The sequence below is a fragment of the Glycine soja genome, chromosome 15 (genome assembly GCF_004193775.1).
Source record: "Glycine soja cultivar W05 chromosome 15, ASM419377v2, whole genome shotgun sequence".
NCBI lineage: Eukaryota > Viridiplantae > Streptophyta > Magnoliopsida > Fabales > Fabaceae > Glycine > Glycine soja.
In genome coordinates, this window is record NC_041016.1 from 45,987,245 (window position 1) to 46,011,920 (window position 24,676).

Genomic DNA, 24,676 nt, shown 5'->3' on the forward strand with positions numbered 1-24,676 from the left:
GCTTGATTCACTGCAGCAACAGCAGCTACATACTCTACTTCTGCAGTTGATTGAGCTACAACTTCTTGCTTTTTAGAACACCAAGAAAAGACTCCAGAACCAAAGGAAAAACAATAACCAGAGGTGCTTCTCATGTCATCAATACAACCTGCCCAGTCACTATCAGAATATTCATGGAGCTTAAAATTATGAGAATGAGAGTACATTATACCATAGTCTAAAGTGCCTTTAACATATCTAATAACTCGTTTGGCAGCTTGAAGATGAACTTCACTAGCAAAATGCATGAACCTTGAAAGTATATTTACTGCAAACAAAATGTCAGGTCTGGTTACAGTAAGATATATTAAGCAACCAATCAAGCTTCTGTAATGCATTTCGTCAACTTTATCAACTCCATCATCCTTGCTAAATTTCTCCTTTTGGTTCATTGGAGATGTAGTGCTTTTGCAGTCCTCCATATGAAACTTCTTGAGTATTTCCCTTGCGTACTTCTTTTGGTGAATGAGGATTCCATCATGATCTTGTTTCACCTCCATTCCCAAAAAGAAACTCATCAAGCCAAGATCTGTCATTTCAAATGCTTTAAACATTTCAGCTTTAAACTCCTTTATGAGTTTCTCATCACTTCCTGTCATAAATAAATCATCAACATAGACAGCAATAATGATTAAATTTGCATCTACCAATTTCACATATAATGCAACCTCACTTGGACTTTTGACAAATCCAAGATCTTGAAGATGATCATCTATCCTGTTGTACCAGGCCCTAGGAGCCTATTTAAGACCATATAATGCCTTTTTCAACTTGTAAACTTTTTGCTCCTATCCTTTGATTTGAAACCCCTCGGGTTGCTCTACATAAATCTCCTCCTGCAAGTAACCATTTAGAAAGGCAAATTTTACATCTAAATGATAAACTTTCCACCTTTTATGTGCAATCAAGGCAAGTAGCATTCTAATTGTATCAAGACGTGCAACTGGAGCAAAGGTTTCTGAAAAATCCACTCCAAACAACTGAGCATAGCCTTTCACCACCAACCTGGCCTTGTATTTATTTACAGAACCATCTGGATTAAGTTTGGTTCTATAAACCCATTTTACCCCTATAGGTTGTTTGTGTTGTGGTCTGTCCACTAGCTCCCACGTGTCATTTTTTTCGATCATTTTCAACTCTTCCTTCATAGCATTTATCCACTTGTCATCCTCTTCAGCTTCTTCAAATTCTGCAGGTTCTAGGACAACTATATTACTCTTTTGATAAATCTCAGATAAAGATCTTGTACCTCTGACAGGAATGTCATCTACATCATCATCAAGGAACTGTGGGATTTCTGGCAGCTGCTTCCTTATTGGCTCATCCCAACTCCATTGTTGATCTTCCATAAATTTGACATCTCTACTCACTAGAATTTTCCCATTTTGAGGTTGGAAAATTCTGTAAGCTTTGGAGGTGTTGCAGTATCCAATGAAAACTCCGAGTTCTGCCTTTTTATCAAGTTTGTCCCTTTTAACCTGTGGAACATAAGAGAAACAAACACAACCAAAGATTTTTAGATTTTGTAAATCTGGTTTGTAACTAAACCAGCCTTCAAATGGAGTTTTTTTGTGCAGAACTCTTGTAGGTAGTCTATTCAGCAAAAATACTGCAGTGTTTGCAGCCTTCGCCCAAAGCTCCTTTGGCAACTCCTTTTCATGCAGCATACACCTTGTCATCTCCATGATACTTCTATTTTTTCTCTCACTCACACCATTTTGTTGTGGGGTGTAAGGTACGGTGAATTGGTGCTCAATGCCAGCTTCTTCACAAAATTTATCAAAAACATCATTTTTGTATTCCTTCCTGTTGTCAGACCTTATTGTTTGCAACTTGCAATCACTTTGATTCTCCACCAATGCTTTAAATTTCCAGAAAATATTAGCAACCTCAGTCTTGGATTTAAAGAAATAAATCCAACAAAATCTAGTATAATCATTAATAAATGTAATATAGTATTTATTACCATTTAAAGATGATACTCTCTGAGGTCCCCCAACATCTGTGTGAACTAATTGCAGCTTTTGAGTTGCTCTCCAAGTTGATTGAGGAAATGGTTTGTTGACTAGCTTACCATATTGGCAAGCCACGCAATCGGCTAACTTGTCTTCAAGCACTGACACACCTTTCACCAAGGCATGTTTTTGCATGTATAAAAGTCCAGCAAGATGGAAGTGTCCAAGCCTTTTGTGCCATAGTTCAACATTGGTGGTCATGCTTGAAAAAGCTATTTTCTTCTCCTTCATTAGATTTAGAGCATAGCTTTTATCCCTCGTTTTCACCATGAATACGTCTTTTCCTTTTGCCTCTTTGATCAAGCACCAATTTTTTTCAAATATAACTTTGAAGCCTTTCTCTACAAGCTGAGCAACACTAAGTAGATTTTGATCAATGTCAAGCACATATAAGACATCAGAGATATATTTCAAACCTGTCAAGCTTTCAATAGCAACAGTCCCTTTTCCCTTGACTGAGATGAAATCACCATTTCCAATTTTTACTTTGGAAACAATGGTTTTGTCAAGTTCTTTAAAGAGGTTCAGGTCATTGGCATATGGTTTGTGCAGCCGCTATCTATTAACCATGAATCACTGGAACTATTGCTTGTGGCAAAACATGTTGTGACAAAGAGTTGCTCATCTTCTCGTTCCTCCGCAACCACCTTTGCTTCCTCTAATTTGGACTTGCATATTCGCTCTACATGTCCCATATTGCCACAATTTATGCACTTGACATCTGGCCTCCACCAACATTTTCTTTCAGGGTGATTTGTCTTTTTGCAATGCGGACAAGGAGGAAAGGTCTCACCTTGCTGCTTGTTGGAGCCTTCTGGTTTTTTGTTCCTCCATTTGTTGTTCTTCTTGTCTTTACCAACTTTTGAATTTTGTGCTTTCGTATGAAACGCACCTTGTACCACCTCCTCTTGTCTCATCATTCTTCTATTTTCCTGGGCTTGTAGAGCATTTATGAGTTCTCCCAAAGTGATGGCTGACAGGTCTTTAGACTCCTCCAATGCTGATATCTTCGATTCATACTTCTCGGGTATAGTGACCAGGATTTTTTGCACTATTCTTTCATCAGGAAAGTCCTTCCCAAGAAGCCTCACTCTATTTGCTATGCCTAACAGTCGGTCAGCGTAGCCTTTAATTGTTTCAGTCTCTTTCATGCTCTGCATCTTGAATTCTCTGCCCAAGTTGAGTACTTGCATGCCTTTGGTTCTTTCACAGCCTTGATATTCTGATCTGAGATAATCCTAAATCTGTTTGGCAGACTTGAAGTTCATAATTCTTGTAAAAATAATTTTTGACACAGCAGAGAAAAGGCAATTTTTAGCCTTGGCCTTTTTGGTCTTCCTTTCTCTGTGATTCTTCATCTGAGCCACCGTTGGATTTAAAGGTAGTTAAGGAACATCATAGTTTTCTTCTACTGCCTCCCAAAGATCCAAAGCTTCAAGATGAGCGGTCATCCTTGCAGTCCATAATTCGTACTCCTCACCATCAAAAATTGGTGGTGAACCTACTATGTATGATGTTTCTCCCTCCATTGCGATTTCTCTCAACTCGCAGATCCCTTAAAGATAAAAGCTCTAGATACCAATTTGTTGTTTTTTGTTAATAACAGCAGGCAGAAATATTAAAGAATCAAAGGGAGCATAAAGAAAGAAATTGAGACTGCAAAGGCTTGTTTTATTCTGATATGAAGCAACGTATTTAAAAACATGGAAAAGATAGTAACTGCTAACAAAAAGATAACACCACTAACAAATCATGCCTAGAGAATAGGATCAAAACTGCTTTATCCTATCAGTCAACATGACTTTCATTTTTCCTAAAAAATAGCAAAAAGAATCTTATCTACTATAGTTTGTTAGACAGTTTCAACAGTCACATCTTAACACTAACTATGCGTTTGTAATCTGATTTTTTTTAGATTTTATTTAAGTATTTTAATTGTTCTAATTATAACAAAGGGACTGTTCTGATACTAAAGTCCAACTAGGCTTATTTTGTAATTTGAGCCTTAAGCTTGTTCGGATCTTTGCTTATATTTCTTTAAAATTAAATTAGGTTTAACCATTAGCCAAAACGGAAGACATTAGTTGTTTCCTATAAATACCTTTGTAGTCTCTTGTTTTTGGACAATTGAAATAAGATTTGAATTTCACTCATTTTGTGAGTTTGAGAGTTATGTCTCTTAATTGAACCTTTCTTGTTTTTATTAAAGGCTTTCATACCTTTGTGGCAACTCTTCACCGGACTTATCACTTTCTTTAAAGTATGACATCTTCCCCTAGACTTTTGTTATTCTCCATCTTTTGAATTTAGTTTTTAATTTCTTGTTCTTAGTTTCATGTGCTAAATAATTTAAAGTTTTCATCCTTGAATAACTTTCATTTGTTTACATGTATGTGTGTCAATTTCTTTGATTGAATGTGTCATTATTTTAAGGACTAAGAAAGTTTGTTTTAAATTCTTATTGCTCTTTTCTGTTAATTTTGTTAAACACGAATTCACTCAATGAAGATTCATAAAAGCAATATGACTCCTAACGAAACGAGGATCATATCAGAACCTATCCACTCGATTAAATCATATATTTTTTTCTTTTTATATTTTCATTAACCCTTTACAATTCACGCTAATATGGATTTTGTATTGTCAGTCATTGATGACAATGTGCTCCGTTAAGTGTTTGTATTAATAAATGACAATGTGATTGCAATTTTAGTTTTATTTTTTCGCTACCATTACTCATGACTGATTTAATAATAGTAAATTTATATGCTTTATATATTAAGGCTTTCAGGCAGAAAAATACCAACAATGTATAAATGCAACATGATTGAGATAAAAAAAATATTTGCACCAGAATTGGAGATAGCATATTATGAAAAATATTTTTAGTAAAACTGAAGTAGGATAAAAAAAATTAGAAAAATGCTTTTACCGTAAGTTTGAGAAAGTATTTTAAGATATGTATATACAATAAATAAAAATTATATATATGTTAGGAGGAGAGGGAGGGGGAGAAAACTATACTACTTGATTTTGAGGATCAAAACCTTCAATAAATTTCCATGGCAGAACATCTTTTTCCTAACAATATACGTCAGTTATATATATATATATATATACACACGCGCGCGCAAAAGTAGTAGAGTTTGATATTAATTATATTATTTTTAGTAATTAACACACTCATTTCATCCATCAAGATTTATTTTATTACTAAAAATAATTTTAAAATGTCTCGCATGGATCTCAGCCACATAAAATTGCACAGCTTATAACTCAATTTGGACCCCTGGCATGGGACAGATATTTTGCTCGTTACATAGCATATATGACTATGACTCGAGGTGGTGTTTCAGGCAAATTAAGGCCATGGAAGAGTTCTTCAACCCATTAGGGACTTCACTTTTGGTACCATCAGTTCAAGAGTTGGCTAAACAGAATTTGTCTACCGTTCCACATAGATACATTCAGCCTCAAAATGAAGAAGCTATTAGTATCCCTGAGATTCCAATTATTGACATGCAGAGCTTGCTCTCTGTAGAATCTTGTAGTTCTGAATTAGCCAAGCTTCACCTTGCATGCAAAGAATGGGGATTCTTCCAGGTCTCTTTTCTATCTTTATTCTCCAATTTTTTTATGACACATCTTTCTGTTTGATCCTAGACTCTACACAGTTTACATATACATTACAAAATCACTTAAAAGTTAAAACTATATATAAAATTTAAACATGAAAAAAGTATATGTTCGATTAATTTTCATCATCCATTAAGTATTTGATTATCTATTGAATTTTGAAAAATAGTAGATAGATCGTTAATCATCTATAAAATCAAATGGATGGATTGATTTGTCAACCCTATTAATTGATTTGGTTGTTAATCCCCTTTGTAGCTGATAAACCATGGTGTTAGCTCATCCTTGCTCGAGAAAGTAAAGTTGGAGATTCAAGACTTCTTCAACCTTCCAATGTCAGAGAAAAAAAAGTTTTGGCAAACTCCACAGCATATGGAAGGATTTGGACAAGCATTTGTTGTGAGTGAAGATCAGAAACTTGATTGGGGTGATTTGTTCATTATGACCACTCTTCCAACACAATCGAGAATGCCTCACTTATTTCCACAACTCCCTCTTCCTTTCAGGTTCTACTACATTTTTATATGTTGTATTTTATGTTAGACTAAAATTTTTAACTGTGATATTACAAACTTAAAAAAGAAACATAAATTATACCTTCATGCATTGTCATGAAAAAATTGTCTTGTTTTAGTTCTTTCAAACTCTCACATTCTCTAGTTGATATATCAAATGAATTGGAATTGATGAGCTCACATGTATTATATATAAGCATTTTACCATCAATGTATTCAGTAGTCATTACTATTCATTAGTGGTTATTATCATCTATTAGTAATCAATCAATTTGGCTTCTCAATTTCAAAACTAATGGAGTCTTTCATTTTTCAAAATGTTGAGACCAAAATTATTATATTTTAAATGACAAAAATCACACACTATCTAGACATCTTTTGTTTTCCGTGTTTATATATCAACTTGTTTTCAAGACTTTTAGAATGGCTAGTAAAAAGTAAAAAGCTCACACGCATGAGCTTGGGCATTTGTTGATTTGTTCCTCTTGTGCAAGAGATAATAAATGACCCTTGCAAGATTTCCACTTAATTTGTGATTTATTTAAATTATCTTTTAGATATTATTTTGAATTTAAAATTTAAGATCAAAGCTTACATAAAAACGTTGGTTTTAATGTGCCTGTTTTTTAGTTTCATTGGACTTTCTCTCTATTAATCTCTGGGTCAGTTCTGTTGCCTCTGTTTAACGTGAGATTTTGTTTTCTTTAGAGGCTTGTATGAGATACCACGGCAATATAACTCTTGTAGGACAATGATTATATATGTGCATCATGAAGCCATTCTTTATCAGCTTCATGAACTACAATATATATATATATATATATGTGTGTGTGTGTGGCACATGTGTGTGTCTCAGAGAGCTTGCATGCTTACTAATTAATTGCTTTTTGTCATAATGTAGAGACACTCTAGAACTTTACTCACACAAAATGAAAAATCTAGCCATGGTAATTATTGGCCATATGGGAAAAGCTTTGAATATAGAAGAAATGAAAATAAGAGAGTTATTTGAAGATGGGATACAATTGATGAGGATGAATTATTACCCACCATCTCCTCAACCTGAAAAGGTTATTGGACTCACAAATCATTCAGATGCAACAGCTCTCACTATCCTCTTACAAGTCAATGAAGTAGAAGGGCTACAGATAAGGAAAGATGACATGTGGGTTCCAGTTAGGCCCATGCCAAACGCCTTTGTCGTTAATGTTGGGGATATCTTGGAGGTAAAATAATCCATATTCATTGTGTTTAACTTAATATTATTTGTAGTTTTTCTTTTTTAAATTTAGAAATTCTTCCAATTTTTTTTTAAAAAAAATTGGACTTTTATATATTAAAAATTTTGATTTTTTTTAAAAAAAAGTGTTTTTTAAATTTAATATTATGTTGGGCACTTGTAGTAGAGAGAATATAAGTTCAAAAAAGTTAGATCAAGACTACCTTACGTGGGCACTTGTAGTAGTAGAGAGAATATAATTTCAAGAGGCCTTTACAAAAATTTTTGGAAGGGCATATTTTTAATATAACTTATTGTTTTAGCTTTTAAAACTGTAAAATCTTTTATATATTAAATTTTAGAGAAAAAAGATTCCTGTTTTTTTAGAATAAATACTTAAAGTAAATACTATTTGCTTTATCAAAAAAAATACTAATAACTATATTAAGCAATAACGAGAAGAAAATCATATTATTATTTCTTGCCGATGGAAATTCATAGTTATTATGCATGGGATAAAATTGATTTGGTAAGTTATAGCAATAATTTAAAGATGAGTTTGTGAAGGGATAACACTTGTTATATTGACAATGAATTTGTTTTAAAGTTACTTAAAAAATTAAAAAAAACGATATATATTACCTAAATATTAATCTAAAGTTAATATTAATGATGTAATTTTTGGGAGGGGTTTAAGTGACATATTCTTATTCACATTCTAGCTTGTAATTCTACTTGTTCAATAGCATGTGATATAAACATTCCATTTTATTATAAGCAAACAATGTGCGAACTAAATTTTGGTCACTTAGTTTATCAATAGATCATGTAAAAGATTAAGTAAATTCAAAATCCAAGGGCAAAATAATTTTTTATTTATATTCTTAGAAATGATTTCTTTTCATCTTTTTACTTTTCTATGTGGTTTATCCCAAATGACATTTACTTTTAATTTTTCTTGTTGGTATGTTTTGCATGGAAGATTAATACTAATGGGACATATCGAAGTATTGAACACCGAGCAACGGTGAACTCTGAAAAGGAAAGGCTTTCAATTGCAACATTCTATAGCCCAAGACAAGATGGTGTGATAGGTCCATGGCCAAGTTTGATCACTAAACAAACACCAGCACAATTCAAAAGAATCGGAGTAAAGGAATACTTTAAGAATTTCTTCGCCCGTAAACTTGAAGGAAAGTCTAACAGAGATGCCTTGAGAATAGAGCATCACAACTGAACTTATTAAATTAGAAAAATAAAACAGTTGCATTAATTATAAGTGTCAGAAAAGATATAATGATGACCTAAATAAGGTTATCTGAACCATGTGTGTAGTGCAGTAAAAAAAAGTGAGCCATGTGTGTAGTGCACCATATTACTCTAAAATTACAAAGGGAATGTTGACTACATGTATTGGTTTTTTTATTTTTGTTACAATACATGCATTTTTATTTAGGAGATAATAAAGATTTGTAATCCATAATAATAATAATAATAATAATAAAGCAAACTAAAATGATATCCCATGTGTTTTATGCGTATTACACAATGTGCGTACTCCTCCGTTTGTAAGCATTTCTTTAATATCCCCTTATATAAGGATGTTAAGATACGTTTAATTTTGAGTGAATTACACCTGAGGTTTTGTAAAATTATACAAATATTTTTTTTATCATTACAGTAATCTCCCTTGAAGGAAGTGATTGTGTAATATTTAAGGTGTCACTGTAATGTAATATTTAGAATTTTTTCACAAAATAAAAATACCATTACCCTTTTAAATAATCTTTCATATAAGGTCTAAAATATAATTCTTTTATAAATTCTAAAATGTAAAAAAAAAAAATACAGACTAAGTTTATAAATTAACTTTATTTTACTTTTACTTTTACTTTTATTCTTTGACCTACAAAACCTTTTTTAATTAGTAGGCGAAATTTGGTCATTGATGCAAGTAATGCAAATGATATCTGTATAGTAACTTCAAGACTTCAAGTAGAAAATTGCCTTGATATCTCTTTTTTTAGCTAACAATATCTCCTTTATTTTATTGTTTACTTTTCTAACATTTCATTTTTTTCGTAAATAAATTCAAAAAAAAATTAGTAAAAATAAATAAATATAGAATAAATAATAGGTTGAGTAACTAAGTATAAATGCTATGTTAAGTCAGTGTCTCCTCTTTGCCTCATTTTCGTTTTTCTCTTTTCTCCTCTCAAGATCCTTTTTTTTCGCAGCTCACCAAATCTGTTCCAGAAAAATGGCGATCTCGGACTTATTCACCGTTTGATCGTCGTGAAATTTAAGCACCAGGTTCGCAACCCAATTCCGAACATTCTCACCGTTGGGAATTTCAAAATCATGTCTGAGCTTATAGGAAAACCCTTTACATTGTAGTATTTTATTTTCCCGCAGAAACCCAAAACTATCTTGGTAAAACTATGATTCTGGATTCGTTAACTGTTGGATTGTAGTCAAATTTGGATATGTTGTTCGAAGTTCAATTGCACACACTTTCACCATTGGGATTCGCGAGATAATATTCATGGAGAGAGAAAATGAATCGCATGAAGATAGTACAAATGAAGGCTTCAATCATTTCTCATTCTCTCTAACGTTTGGAAACCCTATCAGAACAATTAGAGGAATCTCAGAAACTTGTTAGAGATGTCTCTATCGCTGTCGAAAGACACATGAGTCCGTTTAGAGGTAAGGGATGAGTTATTCACAATTGGGGATTAGTGAGAACATGTGTAGGGATCCTTAGAGTATTAATTAGAATGAATTTTGGGGTGTTTCCGTCATTTTTTTATTCTATCCTTATAATTATAATTGTGAATTATATATGTTTGATGAACCATTTGATGTCCCAATGAGAAATTGTTGTGAAATTAATATGCTATTGTGTCGAGTGTGAACCCTATAAATCGAGCATTTTTCTAATTAGTATGAATTGATGAAATAAAATAAGGAGAAATTTAGAATGAGATATTGATTTTGTTTTTTCCATGTTTCATGCTTTTTAGGTTTTTTTATATATAGTTTAAAATTAATATCATAATTGAAATTGACCAAAGTGTTCATATAATTATTTAGAATTTGTGCATTGAAAGCTTACTTTGAAATTCGTGGTCCAATATGATGTATGCTAGTTTATATATATATAATTAGTTATATATTTATTTATATTAATATTTTGTGTAAATAATATTGTAGAGTTGTTATAGTATGATTCCAAAAATTATTAAGTGTTGGAGTTTGAGAATATTATGGTTAGATTTGATAAACATGTGTATGTTGTACTTTATGAATATCATTAGGAATGTTATGAGATGTTAAATTGTGGGTATGATAATTGGTTGTGAATAAGTGGATGTGTTTAATACTTGATGTTACAATAATGGTATTGTAAGTTGTGAATTATACAATAATCGGACCAATGTTTGATGCAGAAAGTGTAGGTTCCTAATTAGGAACCAATGTTAAAGAGAAAGTGTAGATTTCCTATTTAGGAACCAGTGTTAAATCGTAGCGCAATTGTGTTGAACGTGTTTAAAACACGAGTGTGAGGTCGTGGGTATTGTATAATTCATGAGCTGTGTCTGCATGCAAAATTATTTTAGGGGTTGGACCTGAATCAGGAGGGAGAGCCCCTAACGGACTCTTCGGAGTGTAGGCCTTGGGAGTCACCGGGTTTGAGTGCTCCTTTAAGCCTATGCTGATCTCATATGGTTGGAGCATTCTCGCAAAACATCGTGACCCTGACTAGTCTCCCTATGATCTTACTTAGTGAGAGTGACCTGACAAACTCATTGTGTGGTGTGTCTTGTTATGTACTCCTAAGCACCCCAGGGTGGTTTTTCACTGACATGGTACCACATTGCATATAGGTTTAAGTCTTAGCATAACTGTCTCATGCGCTTGCGAATTGTTTATTATGAAATTAATGTGTTATTATGTCTTGATCAGAGTGTGTGATTCTTGTGTAATGTGATTGATGATTGAAAAGTGTGATTGATGGTTGAAAAGTGAACTTTGAATGACAAAGTGACAGAATTACGTGAGTTACGTGTAAGTAAGTTTTATTTGGTTTATATGATATGTATATCTAGTTGTCTTGTTTCTCTATTAGTTAGGAATGTGATAACTCACTCCCTGTGTGTTATTTGTGTTTGGATCATGTGATGATCTTGAACTTTGTGTTCGGGAGAGCAGATGATTAGGTGAATCGCTTTAAGGAACCTTATGCTGAAGGACGTTGGGATACAATGCTCTGATAGGATGTGATAGTGGTACATAAGTTTTTATATTAATTGCATGATGTTAGTCTATTTTATTTTATTTCACTGATTTAACAAAATATTTTTGTAAATTTTGACAGCCTTATTTTGAGCCGAATATGTTTTAATAAATTTTAATAGTGAAGTGAATGTGAACCTTTTACCCGTGTGAATTTGGTTAACGATATTTTTATATATTTTGTTTATTTATATATACGTCGGGATAGATGATGTCACAACTTTCATGGTATGTGATAACAGGGAATCTAAAAACATCCATAGTCAAATTTTATTTACCCTTCTTATTTGAGCTAAAGTACATTGGAAGAGCGATTCTTTTGAAATTTTATACTTAATGTTTTGACGATCACTAGCATAGGGGGTGGATTTAGTTCACAAGGTGCATGAATTGCAGAACAAAATAGGCATATCAAACAATCCATACCTTCTTTCAAGGATAGAGAGTGCAAACAATGCACATCTTGGGAGTTATAGTTGGGTAGAAAATGTGAGTTTTTAGATAATGCTCAAAATGTGTTCATCTATCCGGGGATGTGATGATGTAGATTGGAGAGAAGCATCGGCTATTAATAAAAGTGGAGGATTGCTTTGCTTTTGGAGAAAGGATATTTTGGAGGTAAATCATACTTTTATTGGTAGTGGCTTTTTAGGTTTAAAAGGTACTTGGGAAGTAGATGTCCCTTGTACTGTTGTGTTGAACGTGTATGCTCCTTGTGAGATTGAAGGGAAAAGAAGGTTATGAGAACAAATTATTTCTTTAAAAGAATCTATTAAACAAGTTATTTGGTGTGTGATAGGAGATTTTAATTGGATGAGATGTTTGGCGGAAAGGGGAAATGGAAGTAATGTATTGGTTCCGAACTAATGTCTATGCAAAAAGTAAGCTTGGATTTCTTGTTTCTAGTCAATGGATTGTAAAATGGCCGAGGAGCACCCAATATGTGATGGATAGAAGTTATTCAGATTATTGTCCTTTGGTTTTGAAGAATTCTATTATTGATTGAGGCCCTAAACTTTTTAGGGTCCTAAATTGTTGGTTCATGGATGATACTTTAATGGAGATGGTGGATCAATCATGGAATTCTTTCCAAGTACAAGGAAAGGCAGCTTTTGTGCTAAAGGAGAAGTTGAAGCTGTTGAAGATGGAATTAAAAGAGGAACATTGAGACGTTTGGAAACTTGCAACAACAATGTAATGATTCGATGGCAAAAATCAACTTCCCGGATTTGAAGGATAAGCTAGATGTCTTGAGTGAAGAAGAATTGCAAAGGAGGAGGGTTTGTTTGGGAGAGCTTTGGAAAGTCTCGAGACACCATGATTCTCTTACCCAACAAAAAGCTAGAGTGAAGCGGTGTGGGAATGTGACGGAGAGATAAAAGTCTGAGGCCAAATGGGTTAAACTTTAATTTCATTAAGAGACGTTGGGACACTTTGAAGGGGGACATTGTTTCTATATGATGATGGAGTTTCGGGAGAATGGTGTGCTTCCTAGGGGAGGAAATCCTTCTTTTATTGCACTTATTCCTAAGAAAGAAAATCCGCAAGGATTGAATGAATTCCGACCAATTTCTTTGGTTTGATGTATGTACAAGATTATCTCAAAAGTCCTTGCAAGGAGGTTGAAGTTGGTTCTTGATAAAATCATTGATGAGAAGCAAAGAGCATTTATGGGTGGAAGAAATATGTTGGATAATATGTTGGTAGCGAATGAAGAGGTGGATGATGCTAAGAGAAGGAAAAGAAGTTGTTTGATTTTTAAAGTTGTCTTTGAAAAGGCCTATAATTGTGTTTGTTAGGAGTTCTTGTATTATATTGATGGGTAGGATAGGTTTTGGAGAGAGGTGGATCAAATGGATTATAGGATGTATGGAATTTGCGTTTGTTTTTGTGCTTGTTAAGGGAAGTCCTACTATGGAATTTTCACCTCACAGAGGATTAAAACAGTGTGATCCTATTGCATCTATTGTAGCAGAAGGTTTGAGTGAGCTTATGAGGCAGGCTTTGCATAGTAGAATCTTCTCAAGTTACAAGGTGGGAAAACATCAGGTAGAAGTCTCATTGTTGCAATTCGCAGATGACACTTTGTTCTTTGCAGAAGCAAATCCTCATAATGTCTTAGTCATCAAGTCTATGTTGAGGTGATTTGAGTTGGTGTTTGGGTTGAAGGTGAATTTCCACAAAATTTGTGTGGGAGGGCTTGGTGTGGACGGAAACATTTTGAGTACATTTGCTGGTATACTTAACTGTAGAATGATGAGCATACCTTTTGTGTTTCTAGGAATGCTTATTGGGGAAAATCCTAGATAGGAAAGCTTAATCGGTTTTGTTGAAATTCAAAAATAAATTGAGTTGTTGGTGCCAGAAAACACTATCCTTTGGAGGTATGATCACTTTGATAAACTTTGTCCTCTCTTCTCTTCCTTTTTTTTTTCTTTTTTTTTTTAAATTCCAGTGTCAATGGTAAGAAGGATTAATAGGATGCAAATGAATTTTTCGTGGGGAGCGCAATGGTTGAAAGGATAGTAGCTTGAGTAAAATGGGATGGTATTTATAGACCAAATGGGTTCTGCCATGGGGAGGAAGAAGCACTGACTCACCTCATGTTCACATGCCCTTTTTCTGAAAACGTGTGGAATAAGTGCTATCAATGGATGGGTATCCATATGGTCCAACACTTGGACTTGAAGTAGCACTTTCATGAGTTTCATCAACATGGTGGCTGGATGTGTACGAAAAAGCTTCTGATTTGGAAGTCTACGTGGGGAGCAGTGACTTGGACTTTGTGGTGCCATGGAAATTGCATCATTTTCGGGGAGGAAGAGCTAGAATTGGACCTGGTGATGGAACTGATTAAATATCGGTCATGGGCTTGGCTTAATGCAAAGTTAAAAAGGCTTTTGATTTTCCTTCTACGAGTGGTGTTCTAATCCAGCTTGGTGCACTAATTCATTTTGATGGTATTAGAACTTATGTGTCGGTGGTTACTTATTTTATTGAAGCCTTGGTATATCTTTCTCTGTGTCTTGGTGTGATGACATGAAAGTGGAGGGAGCCTAGTAGCATAGCATCTTAAAGGCTTATTCTCCCCGAGATCTCGGTACAGGGATGACTTCATTTTAATGGTGTTGGGATATGCATTATGCTTGGCTTTGTTTTGTTAATTATTTGTTCATTCAGTGCATGGTGGGATTGGAGGGTATACTTAGGATAGTTTCTATTGTTAGTATAATTACTGTATCTGGGACCATGAATCTTATCATGAGTTTTGTGATTATCTGGCTACTTCTGGTACCTATTAATGATATTCTCCTTTGGCTGAGACAAGAAAAAAAAAAAAAAAAAGGAAACCTTAACTGCAGTGTGGTCGGAAATTGCCTTCAAAGCAAAAGCCATTTCCACACTCAGCTGACTTTCTTTGTTTTGTAAAAGGGTGTATGAATATGCCTTCAATGTACCCAAAAAAGTGTATGAAAAGGCAAGAGTGATCATGAGGGGGAAGCTTCTATGAATCATGGGTCTTGAATGTTGATGCTGCAATAGTAGTTGCTCACATGAAGGAAGCTCCTATTGAGTCAATTTGTTTGAATTTATTTATTAAAATAAATGTTAATTTTAATCAAACAAGAAGTTTTTATTTTTTTATTGTGATTATCTCAATTGTTTCTGTTTAAAAAAATGCTTATTTTTAAGAAGTAAATTTTATTGGTTTATTTAAAAGATACTTATTTTAAAGCTGGTTTTTGTAAATTTAAACAAACTCACCCATTATATGGAGGATTTTGTTGAGAGAAGGAAGTGGGTTAAAGTCAAAAAGATGGTTCTTTCACCATGTGTTGAAGACATCGAAGTATCCATGGGCCATGGCTAATGCTCTATTTGAGTTCGTCAGATGCTACAACAGGATTCTCTGATGGTAGGTACCATTATGAAACAAGAGGCGTGCGAAAATTCAGTTGCTTTATACCTAACTTGTCGTGTTTTAACAATTTCTAGTACCCATTGTCAGAAATTTCTGGTACTCATGTTATCTCGTTTACAGCACAAGATCGTGCACAAGGCAATAACTTTTTAAAACTCCGTTTGTCAAATTTATTTAACAAGCATTGAATTACAATTTCAATTTTTTTCCCTTAGATAATATTTGCACTAAGAAAGAGAGAAACAATCAATTTTTTTATTAATCAATTAAATGATGTACATGTAATTACAAGGATGGCAATCTGAAAGCAAAAGTGGAAAATCTTACCAGACCTAAACCCGTCTAAAATTTGATCAAGTTCCTTCCTTCCTCCCAACCCCAGGCATTAGATAAAGCATACTAGTTATTGTATGCATCTCTTTTAAACCTAACAACCTATGACAATCCATACTGAAAGCTCCCTGAATGCCTGTGAGCAGCAACAGCTACTGCTGCAGCACCAACTCCACCAAATTGAGATTGTGCCTGCAGTAGTTTTGCATCAATGGAAGCAACAGGATCATTTAAGTGATCACTCTTTCCCTGTTGGTAGTATGGGTTGGTATTTAGATCAATAGTTGGTCTAGCTGGCATGCTACACTGTTGGGATGGGAGTTGATGTTTGCCTTGGGGGATATTCTTGTATGTTTCTGAAGTAGTTTTTGTGATAGTAGGTTGCTGCACCCTATGGAAACAGTGTGGAGAGACGGCTTGAGGAAGCGTGTTTCGGTAGAAGATCCTTTGGTCATAAGTGTCTTTTAAGGTTCTCCCATTGTCATAGTGCAAAACTGGCCCTACGATTCGACCTGGTTTGGCTGTGGCAAGGAAAGAAAACCATTAGTACCTGGTTTCATATTCAGCTTCACTTTATAGTGCCATATCGATTTATGAGCTTTCCTGAGCCAGTGTAATTCATTTTTGTTTCTTTTCTGTTGTTCCACGCTATTCTTGATTTTAAATTCTAATAACTTTATTGAAAGAGTTAGGCTAGCATCACATTAAATATATAGTTTATACCTGCTGGCACTCTTGGCGGAGGTCGCGAACTCCTTAATTGACTTCCGGAATTTGATTCTACTGATCTCGTAACCTTTGATGCCTCTTCTGCCATATGCTTGTTCTCGTATGAAGTAAAAGATGGTTGTGTACTAGGAGGAATTGTACTAGAGTGAACAGTGGACCTTCAAGAATTAAATGGAAATGATTATATATAACATCCATCAGAAAATATTTACTTAAAAAAAAATCAACAAACTCGACATGCGAACCAACATTAATAGCCAGAAATTAAATATCCTAATTAGAAAGCATTTCATGGTTAGTGCAAGTTAGTCTTACCTTGGAAGGGAGACATGCTTCCTTTCTGGAGGTATCACTGGGCCACTTTTACCATGATTTTCCTCAAGATAAGCAAAGTGCTTTCTGAATTGATCTATTGCACTGCAAGAGACATATTTCCGTAAATAATTAACATTGCATATATACATTATATGTTTATTTATGTTACATAAGTAAAAAAAGAAACAGGAATTACGGTTCAACCTAGGGTAAAGGAAGTGAGTGCCTTCAGTTCCATTCATGTAATCTTTAAGCAACTGGGGATGGTATTCCAATATTTCCCGATATATTAGCTCCCTAACATCATCTTTTGTCACTCGTCTCCTCTCAAACTCAAATTCTAATCTTGAAATTGGCTGACAAGAAGGTTCTCTCTCAACTTTGGCCAAACCCTTAAAGAAGGGATCAGCTAGTGCCTGCCAACAAACATGCAGAATGGTTTCTTTCAGATTTATGTTGAATAAAAAAAGATAACTTTCAATACAGAGATCCTGAAATATACTTCACTAGATACTCCTTAAATGGGGCACAATATATGAAAGTGAAATCATAAATAAACAGATACCTCTTGAGCAGTTGGTCGATCCTTTGGATCAAATGCTAAAAGTCTTTGCAATAGGCGAAGTGCCAATGGATCCGCATTCGGAAATTTCTGTTCAAATGGCACAGGAGATTTCTTCCGCATTTCCATCAAGTACTTCCTTGCCTTGTCATTTCGAACCTGCAGAAATGCAAATGAAATTAATTCCCAAATACTTCCAAAATAGTTTTTCGTGAAAGAAACAGCATTAACAGGCACACATGTATAAGATTAAGTGAAAGATAAACATTAAAGAAGAGTGGTCCTTACTCCTGCAATAGTTTCAGGTGGTGGTGTCCCAAGAAGATCAGTAATCAAATCTAATTGATGCACGACACTTTTACCAGGAAACAGTGGCTTTCCTGTCAACACCTCTGCAAAAATGCATCCAATGCTCCATATATCAATTGCTGGTGTATACTGCAAAAAAGATAGCAACAAAATCAGACTACTAAAACAGAAGGGTAATTACACATCCCAACCAAACCACTTCAGAGAAACAGACAAACTGACACGGTTACCTGAAGGACAGATAAAATCAACTTCCAGGAGAGATCAATAGTCCTCCCTGAACAAGAATTATTATAATCTAGGCATTACTGTTTACTATAAAACACACAAAGCATTTCATACAGAAATAATGGCAACATCTTTACAAGTCAGGCAAGCAAACTACATTTCCAATTTCTCCTTTCTGGGAGAAAAAAAAGATAAACAATGAATATTGCTACCATAAAATTGTGTGAACTTTCAAACTATTCTATGCCCAGCAGCAGCCCAAGTCTAATTTCCTCCACATGCCTACCTAGGCTTTAAGACTCAGGCTGTCCTAAAAAAGCTCTCTTGGAAAAATTCACTAAATTTCCCATCATCAACAATTACTCGACTTTTATATTTCATGCTAGACATCCAACAAGAACATGATACTCAACTCCATAGCTCTAGCATACCCTCAAACCACAAAATATAGTTAGACTTTTCTCCTTCAGATAAAAATTTACAGGGGAATCACCCTTAAATCAATATCACACAAGGCCAATTAAGATTATGATATGCAATGATGATGTCCAGAAAATTAGTATTTATTCAAACACACATCTCAATAATAATGTCAATAGAGTAGCTTGTAACTAAAATAACAGATGCCTCCATAGCAGATAGATGACCTAAATACATAAATTTTAGCCAAACTATACCTTTGAAAAGAAGGAGCCACATAGTTCTGGGGCTCTGTACCATCTTGTAGCAACATAATCCTGCAATATGCACCAAAAGAAAAATTGAAAAACTCACATGCCACTAATTAAATATCAAATATACAGAAACGGTCATAACTTCCAAATTCTCTATTTGCAATTAAGTTTAAAAAAAAAAAAAAAACAGTACCGTCCAAAAAGTTGTTGTTGGGGCATCACTGAATGCAACTCTAGCCAATCCAAAATCACAAACTTTGAGTTTGCAGTTTGCATTTGCCAGTATATTCTTGGGCTTAAGGTCTCTGTGATATACATTAGCTGCAACCACACATAAAGATCATTTTAGAAGCAATTTGGTGCAAAAATTTAGGAAATTACAACAGTGTAACAACAATGCATATCAAGGCCACAAAATGAAAGGGAAAAGACCTGTATGCATATACTTCATTGCACGTAGCATCTGATAAAGAAAAAACTGATGGTGTTCGCGGGTCAAGTCGTCATTAGCTTTGATGACCTGATGGAGATCAGACTCCATAAGCTCAAAGACTACATAAATATCTTTAAACTCCCTCTTTGAAGGCGGCAACATGATCCGCTTAATCTCAACAATATCAGGGTGTCTTAAAAGTCTTAGCAACTTGACTTCCCTGAGGATTCTAATGGCATCAGAGATATGTTCAAAAATATCATGAATCTTCTTAATTGCAACCTTTCCCCCAGTGTGTGTATCGATTGCTGAACAAACAACTCCATAGCTACCCTTCCCAACAACTTCAAGAATCTTGTATCTGTTGGCATCGCCATACTCAGTGAAAAACTCTACCTCCTTCATATCCTGCACATTAATAAATCCCTCAATCTCATACTCAATATATCGCGTACCCACCAATTGAAAATAATCAGAATCAAAGCAAACCACATATGCATATACTAGGTTGACAAAATCATTCAGATATACAAAGCAAGACACGATGTAATTTTACAATTACTACTCCACAAATCATCACTTCAAACAAGACACCCTCATTGAATATAATGCTAATTATACAAATACTCATATGGACTCCAATACATGTAATATTTCTTATAAATACTAACAAGATTCAGTCGCAACATCCACCGTTAATCAACAAAACCAATCCAACAGTGATGCTCATTCAAAATTGAACCCTCCAAACCAAAACCACACGAGATCCACCAACCACAAAAAAAGAAAAACCCCTACTTCACATCTAGAAACCAGAATAAAAACAAAAAGATAAAGTTTTTTTTTACAACAAATGCCTCATCACACTCGGTGATTGACACACTCGGTGATTGACCGTTACATTCACAATCCATCTTTTAAACAAAGTTTCTGTTTTTAATTTTTCCATTTCCTGCCACCCCAGTTTCCAATTTTCAATTTTTTCAACACCTCCGTGCGCCACGTCACCTCACAGCACCGTAACAAATTCTGCAGACAAAAGGGGCAATCATGGAGAAAGAAACAACCTTCTTGAGCTGATCTTGCTGCATCTTCTTTCTTTCTTTCCTTGTCCCTTCTTTTTTTTCTGGGAACAGATCCAACAACACCAAGCAACGTCACCGGCTACCTACCGTGTCACTTCACCCGAAACCCCAGATCGAAGATCGAGCTGCAACTTCAAAATTCAGCACGAAAACAGAAAATTTGAACCGGTTAACCAGGTTCGGAAATGGAGATGAAAACCCTAAGTGAGAAGGAGAATAAATTGGGGGTGTAGCGGGAGCAGAAGGGCTTCACTGCAGAGGATCCGAGCTCAGAGGAGACGCAGAGAGAGAGAGAGAGACGCAGAGAAGGACAATTGAGATGAAGGTGGGTCAAAATGTTCTAATTATATAGTTATATAAATTTATTTATTCGTCTTTTTCTGTCTAAAAAACTGAAAGTATATAACAGTATAATATAGTAATTTCTGTTTAATAATTAGTGGCAGTATTGTGTACCGCGTATATTTCTTAACGACCTCACGCGTATATAACTGGACGAATAAAAATAGGTTATTTATTGAAATTTGAAAGTGAAAAGAATTTTATACTACCGGTACATTATCATCTAAACATAGAAAATGATGCTTTTTTGTGAACTTTTATAGCAATAATAATAGTTGTTATTATCATTTTAGAAATTGTTTATTATATTATTTAAAATTTAATACTTATGCACAGAATATATATATAATAATTTTAAATTATCATTTAATAATAAACTATTTTATAAATTATTTTAAAATATTTATATTATAAGTCAATAAATTTATTATGGTAATATGAAATTTTTTACACTACCGTATAATCCTTTTTTGATATTTTTTCTTTCATATATTAAAAAAAATTATATATTAACTGTGTATAATAAGTTCCCACCATCATCTAATTTTATACTATAAAATTTACTATTTAATTATCGTATTTATGTCAACTTTGTTAAGTTTCAAATTTTATATTCATTTTATACCTAATTGAATACATTCATCTCTTTTTATTACATTCGTTATCATATTAATCATTTTGTTTCTTTTCTTAATCGTGAAGTATATAAATTAAAAATATATGAAATATCACACTATTTTACTTTAAGTAAAAAAATGTGCATAGTTAAAAAGTAAATCATATATATATAACATGTGATAATTTTATGGTTTCAACTATAAATTTTACATTGAAACATATGAAAAGTTAATTTTAAAATAAAACAAATGTCAAATAAGATCCAATTTTTTTATGGAGTTTGCGAAAGCTTATGAATACTAAGTTGTGTAAAAGTGATATTTTTTTATTCACCATTCAAATATTAAGATGAACTTCTATTGATATTTTATTTAAATTATAGTTGTTTTGAATTTAATTAAAAAAACAGGATGAATCTATTACATTATTTCAAAAAGAATTTTTAAAAATAAACAAACAAAAACATCTTAATATTCATTATAGAGCAAATTAGAGCACCCCTCTTTTTTTAACCTACAAAAAGATCCCCTACCTTTATTTTTCCGCTACAATGGTACTCTCTATGTTCCAAACGGAGGTAACTCATTTGATTTAAGGGTCATGTGATTGGCACGGTGTTAACTCCATCTGGTCTAAGGGATATCTTCTTTGATAAAATAAGACACTTTCAACATACCCTTCATTTACCTCTCTTTATTTTTTCTATTCTCCCTTTCTCTTTTTTCATTTTCCTTCTTCTCTGGATTTACAAATTAATCTTCAAAAGTAGATCAGTAAAATCGAAAATGAATCCCCCACCTGCAAAATAAATAAAGCAGAAATAGAGCCTTGCATGCAAGCACAACGGAAACAAAACCCTCTCTATCATCATCAGGATGTACTTGCCAAAGTTCTGCACAAAAGTGAGTAATGTTGACGAAATCTACTCGGAGTTGTGGTGCCAAGTTTGTATTCTCAACAACAATGATAACGTAGATTGATAATCCAAATCTAAAATGACGGAGGGACTTCAAGCATCATGCATAATGTTTGAAAACAGAGGTGCGTATGTAATTAAATTGGGAGTAATTTCGGTTTTCAACTTTTAAAACTAAACATAACTTAACGGCATTATACAAGGGAATGTCAAAAAAATACTTTCAAAAACAGAGAGGTAATTTCGGTTTTCAACTTTTAAAACTAAACAAGGGAGTAATTTCGTTTTATTATATTGTAACGAACCATGATTAAATAACAGATTGTTTATATTGAAAATTAGTTTATTTAATATTTGATTAATTTATCTGCTTGGTTGAATTTAATTTTTGTGTTAAATTATCATCACAACTTTAATTTAAATATTATTTAATAGACTAATGGTATTTTTTGTCCCTATAAATTTTTCATTTTTATGTTTGTTTCCATGCTTTGCAACATAAATTTGATATAATGCTTGTGGAAATTTGTCTAAATTAGATTTAAATAAATAAAATCATGTTAAGAACTGAAATTTTATTAATTTATAATTTATTAGAAATGATTTTATTATAAAATATTTTTATATAGTATTTTTAATTTTATTAAAATTAGTAATATGAATTTTTCATTAGATATAATAGTCATTTATTAAATTGATACGTTAAAAAAATTATTTTATCAAAACTAACTCAGAATATATTTTATTAAGAAGCAAATAAAGCACAAGTTATTTTTAGATGACTTATCAAGACGGCAAAATTAAACACAACTATATAAAAAAAAAACAATTATATATTGTGGGCTTAAATATATTTTTGCTTCCTAATATATATTTGACTTTTGTATCTGGTCTCTGATGAATTTTTTCTTCGAATCAGATCCTTGATATTTGAAAAGTTTTGTTTGAGGTTTATGTCGTTAACCAGGATCCATAGACTGCTTACGTGACTGTAAATCGAACACGTTGACATGCGACGTGTGATGTCGAGTGTACTCATTGTTGAGTGGGATTACACGTAGAAAATCTTTTTTATTTTTAAAAAGTTATTATGACATCGTTTGGATTTAGGTTAAAAAAACTTTAATAAAAAAAAAGCAAACATCATCTTCTTCCTCAACCTCTTTTTTGTCCTCTTCCTCCTCGGCCTAGGCCTCCTCTTACATAGAAACCTTCATTTTGTAACACCTCATTTTTCGTAAAATAAATTAAAATGGATTTTCATTTAAAAATAAATAGAATTTTAGAAAAATGAGGAGGTTTTTATAATTGAATAAATAAGGAGAAATAAATTTATTAAAATAATGATTTGAAGAAAAATAAAAAAAGATATTTTATTTATTCATTTGATAAGAAATAAAATAGAGTTCTTGTTTATAAATAATAAAATAAAAAAATAGAGTAAATAATAAGCTGAGAGTACCCTACGTCTCCCAAAACTCTCTTTTTCCCGTATACACCCAAACTTGTCTTAGTAAAATGACGATCCTGAACTCGTTAACCGTTTGATCATCGTGCATTTTTTAGCATCATGTTCAGAACTCATTTTAGAACATTCTCACCGTTAGAATTTGGGAAAGATTGTCTGGCATGAGAGAAATTCCCTTTGCATTGTAGTTTTCTCTTTTCTCACAGAGACCCAAAACCTATCCCAGTAAAATTACGATCCCAGACTTGTCAACTATTGGATCATTGTGAAATTTGGACACTATTTTCGGAACTCATTTTCACACACCTCCACTGTTGGGATTTGCAAAATAATGTCCATAGAGAGAGAAACGTCCCTCGCACGGAGATAGTAAAATGGAGGTTTCAATCTCTTCTCCTTCTCTCTAATGGTTGGAAACCTTAGCAGAGCAACAAAAGGAAAAGTTTGAGAAATCTCAGGAAATTGCTAGAGATTTCGTTGTTGCTACCGAAATACACACGTGAACCTGCTTAGAGATAAGAGATAAGTTTATCGCTATTGGGGTTAGAATGAACATGTGTAGGGATTTTTAGAGGATTAAATTGGAATATTATTGTGTTTGACGGACCAATTGATGTTCTGATATGAATTGGTTGATAAACTTGAGTGCTCTTGATGTTTTTGTGTTTTTGACCTATGATTTTGATTCATTGATTTTAATATGATTGTGTGGAGTTATGCTGAGGGGTTTTACTCCCCATGTTGTGAGAAACATTTTGTATAAACTATTATATTGAGATTATGAAATTGTGATTCAAATTGTGAGTATGTGACAAATTAAACCTATAATGAATGGTCAAATAAATGTGTATTGACATGTGTGTTATTGAGTTATAAGCTATGAATTGTGCAATCATATAATTGTAAGACCCTTTAAGGGCGACGAGTTTTGGTGCAACGAGTATTGTGATGGAATCTACGGTAGAAACCCGACAAGTTGAATCACTTTAAGGCACGACGAGTTAAAATGATTTTAAAAG

At 33.4% G+C, this 24,676-nt stretch overlaps 2 protein-coding genes across 2 annotated transcripts; one reads left to right on the forward strand and one right to left on the reverse strand.

The window, feature by feature from the left end:
* The first annotated feature begins 5,365 nt into the window (after positions 1–5,365).
* LOC114385661 (protein SRG1-like) lies at positions 5,366–8,849 on the forward strand. The gene is made up of 4 exons (XM_028345668.1): positions 5,366–5,657; positions 5,949–6,196; positions 7,107–7,431; positions 8,407–8,849. The coding sequence occupies exons 1-4, from the start codon at positions 5,424–5,426 to the stop codon at positions 8,659–8,661; spliced, it is 1,062 nt and encodes a 353-aa protein (XP_028201469.1). The 5' UTR covers positions 5,366–5,423; the 3' UTR covers positions 8,662–8,849.
* Positions 8,850–15,879: 7,030 nt separating this feature from the next.
* Positions 15,880–20,319, reverse strand: LOC114385660 (mitogen-activated protein kinase 19-like). The gene is made up of 10 exons (XM_028345667.1): positions 20,296–20,319; positions 19,228–19,636; positions 18,989–19,116; positions 18,799–18,858; positions 17,873–18,022; positions 17,588–17,743; positions 17,227–17,438; positions 17,023–17,124; positions 16,702–16,865; positions 15,880–16,499 (listed from the first exon to the last, which is right to left on the reverse strand). Exons 1-10 carry the CDS (start codon positions 20,317–20,319, stop codon positions 16,081–16,083), a joined length of 1,824 nt encoding a protein of 607 aa, XP_028201468.1. The 3' UTR covers positions 15,880–16,080.
* Positions 20,320–24,676: the final 4,357 nt, after the last annotated feature.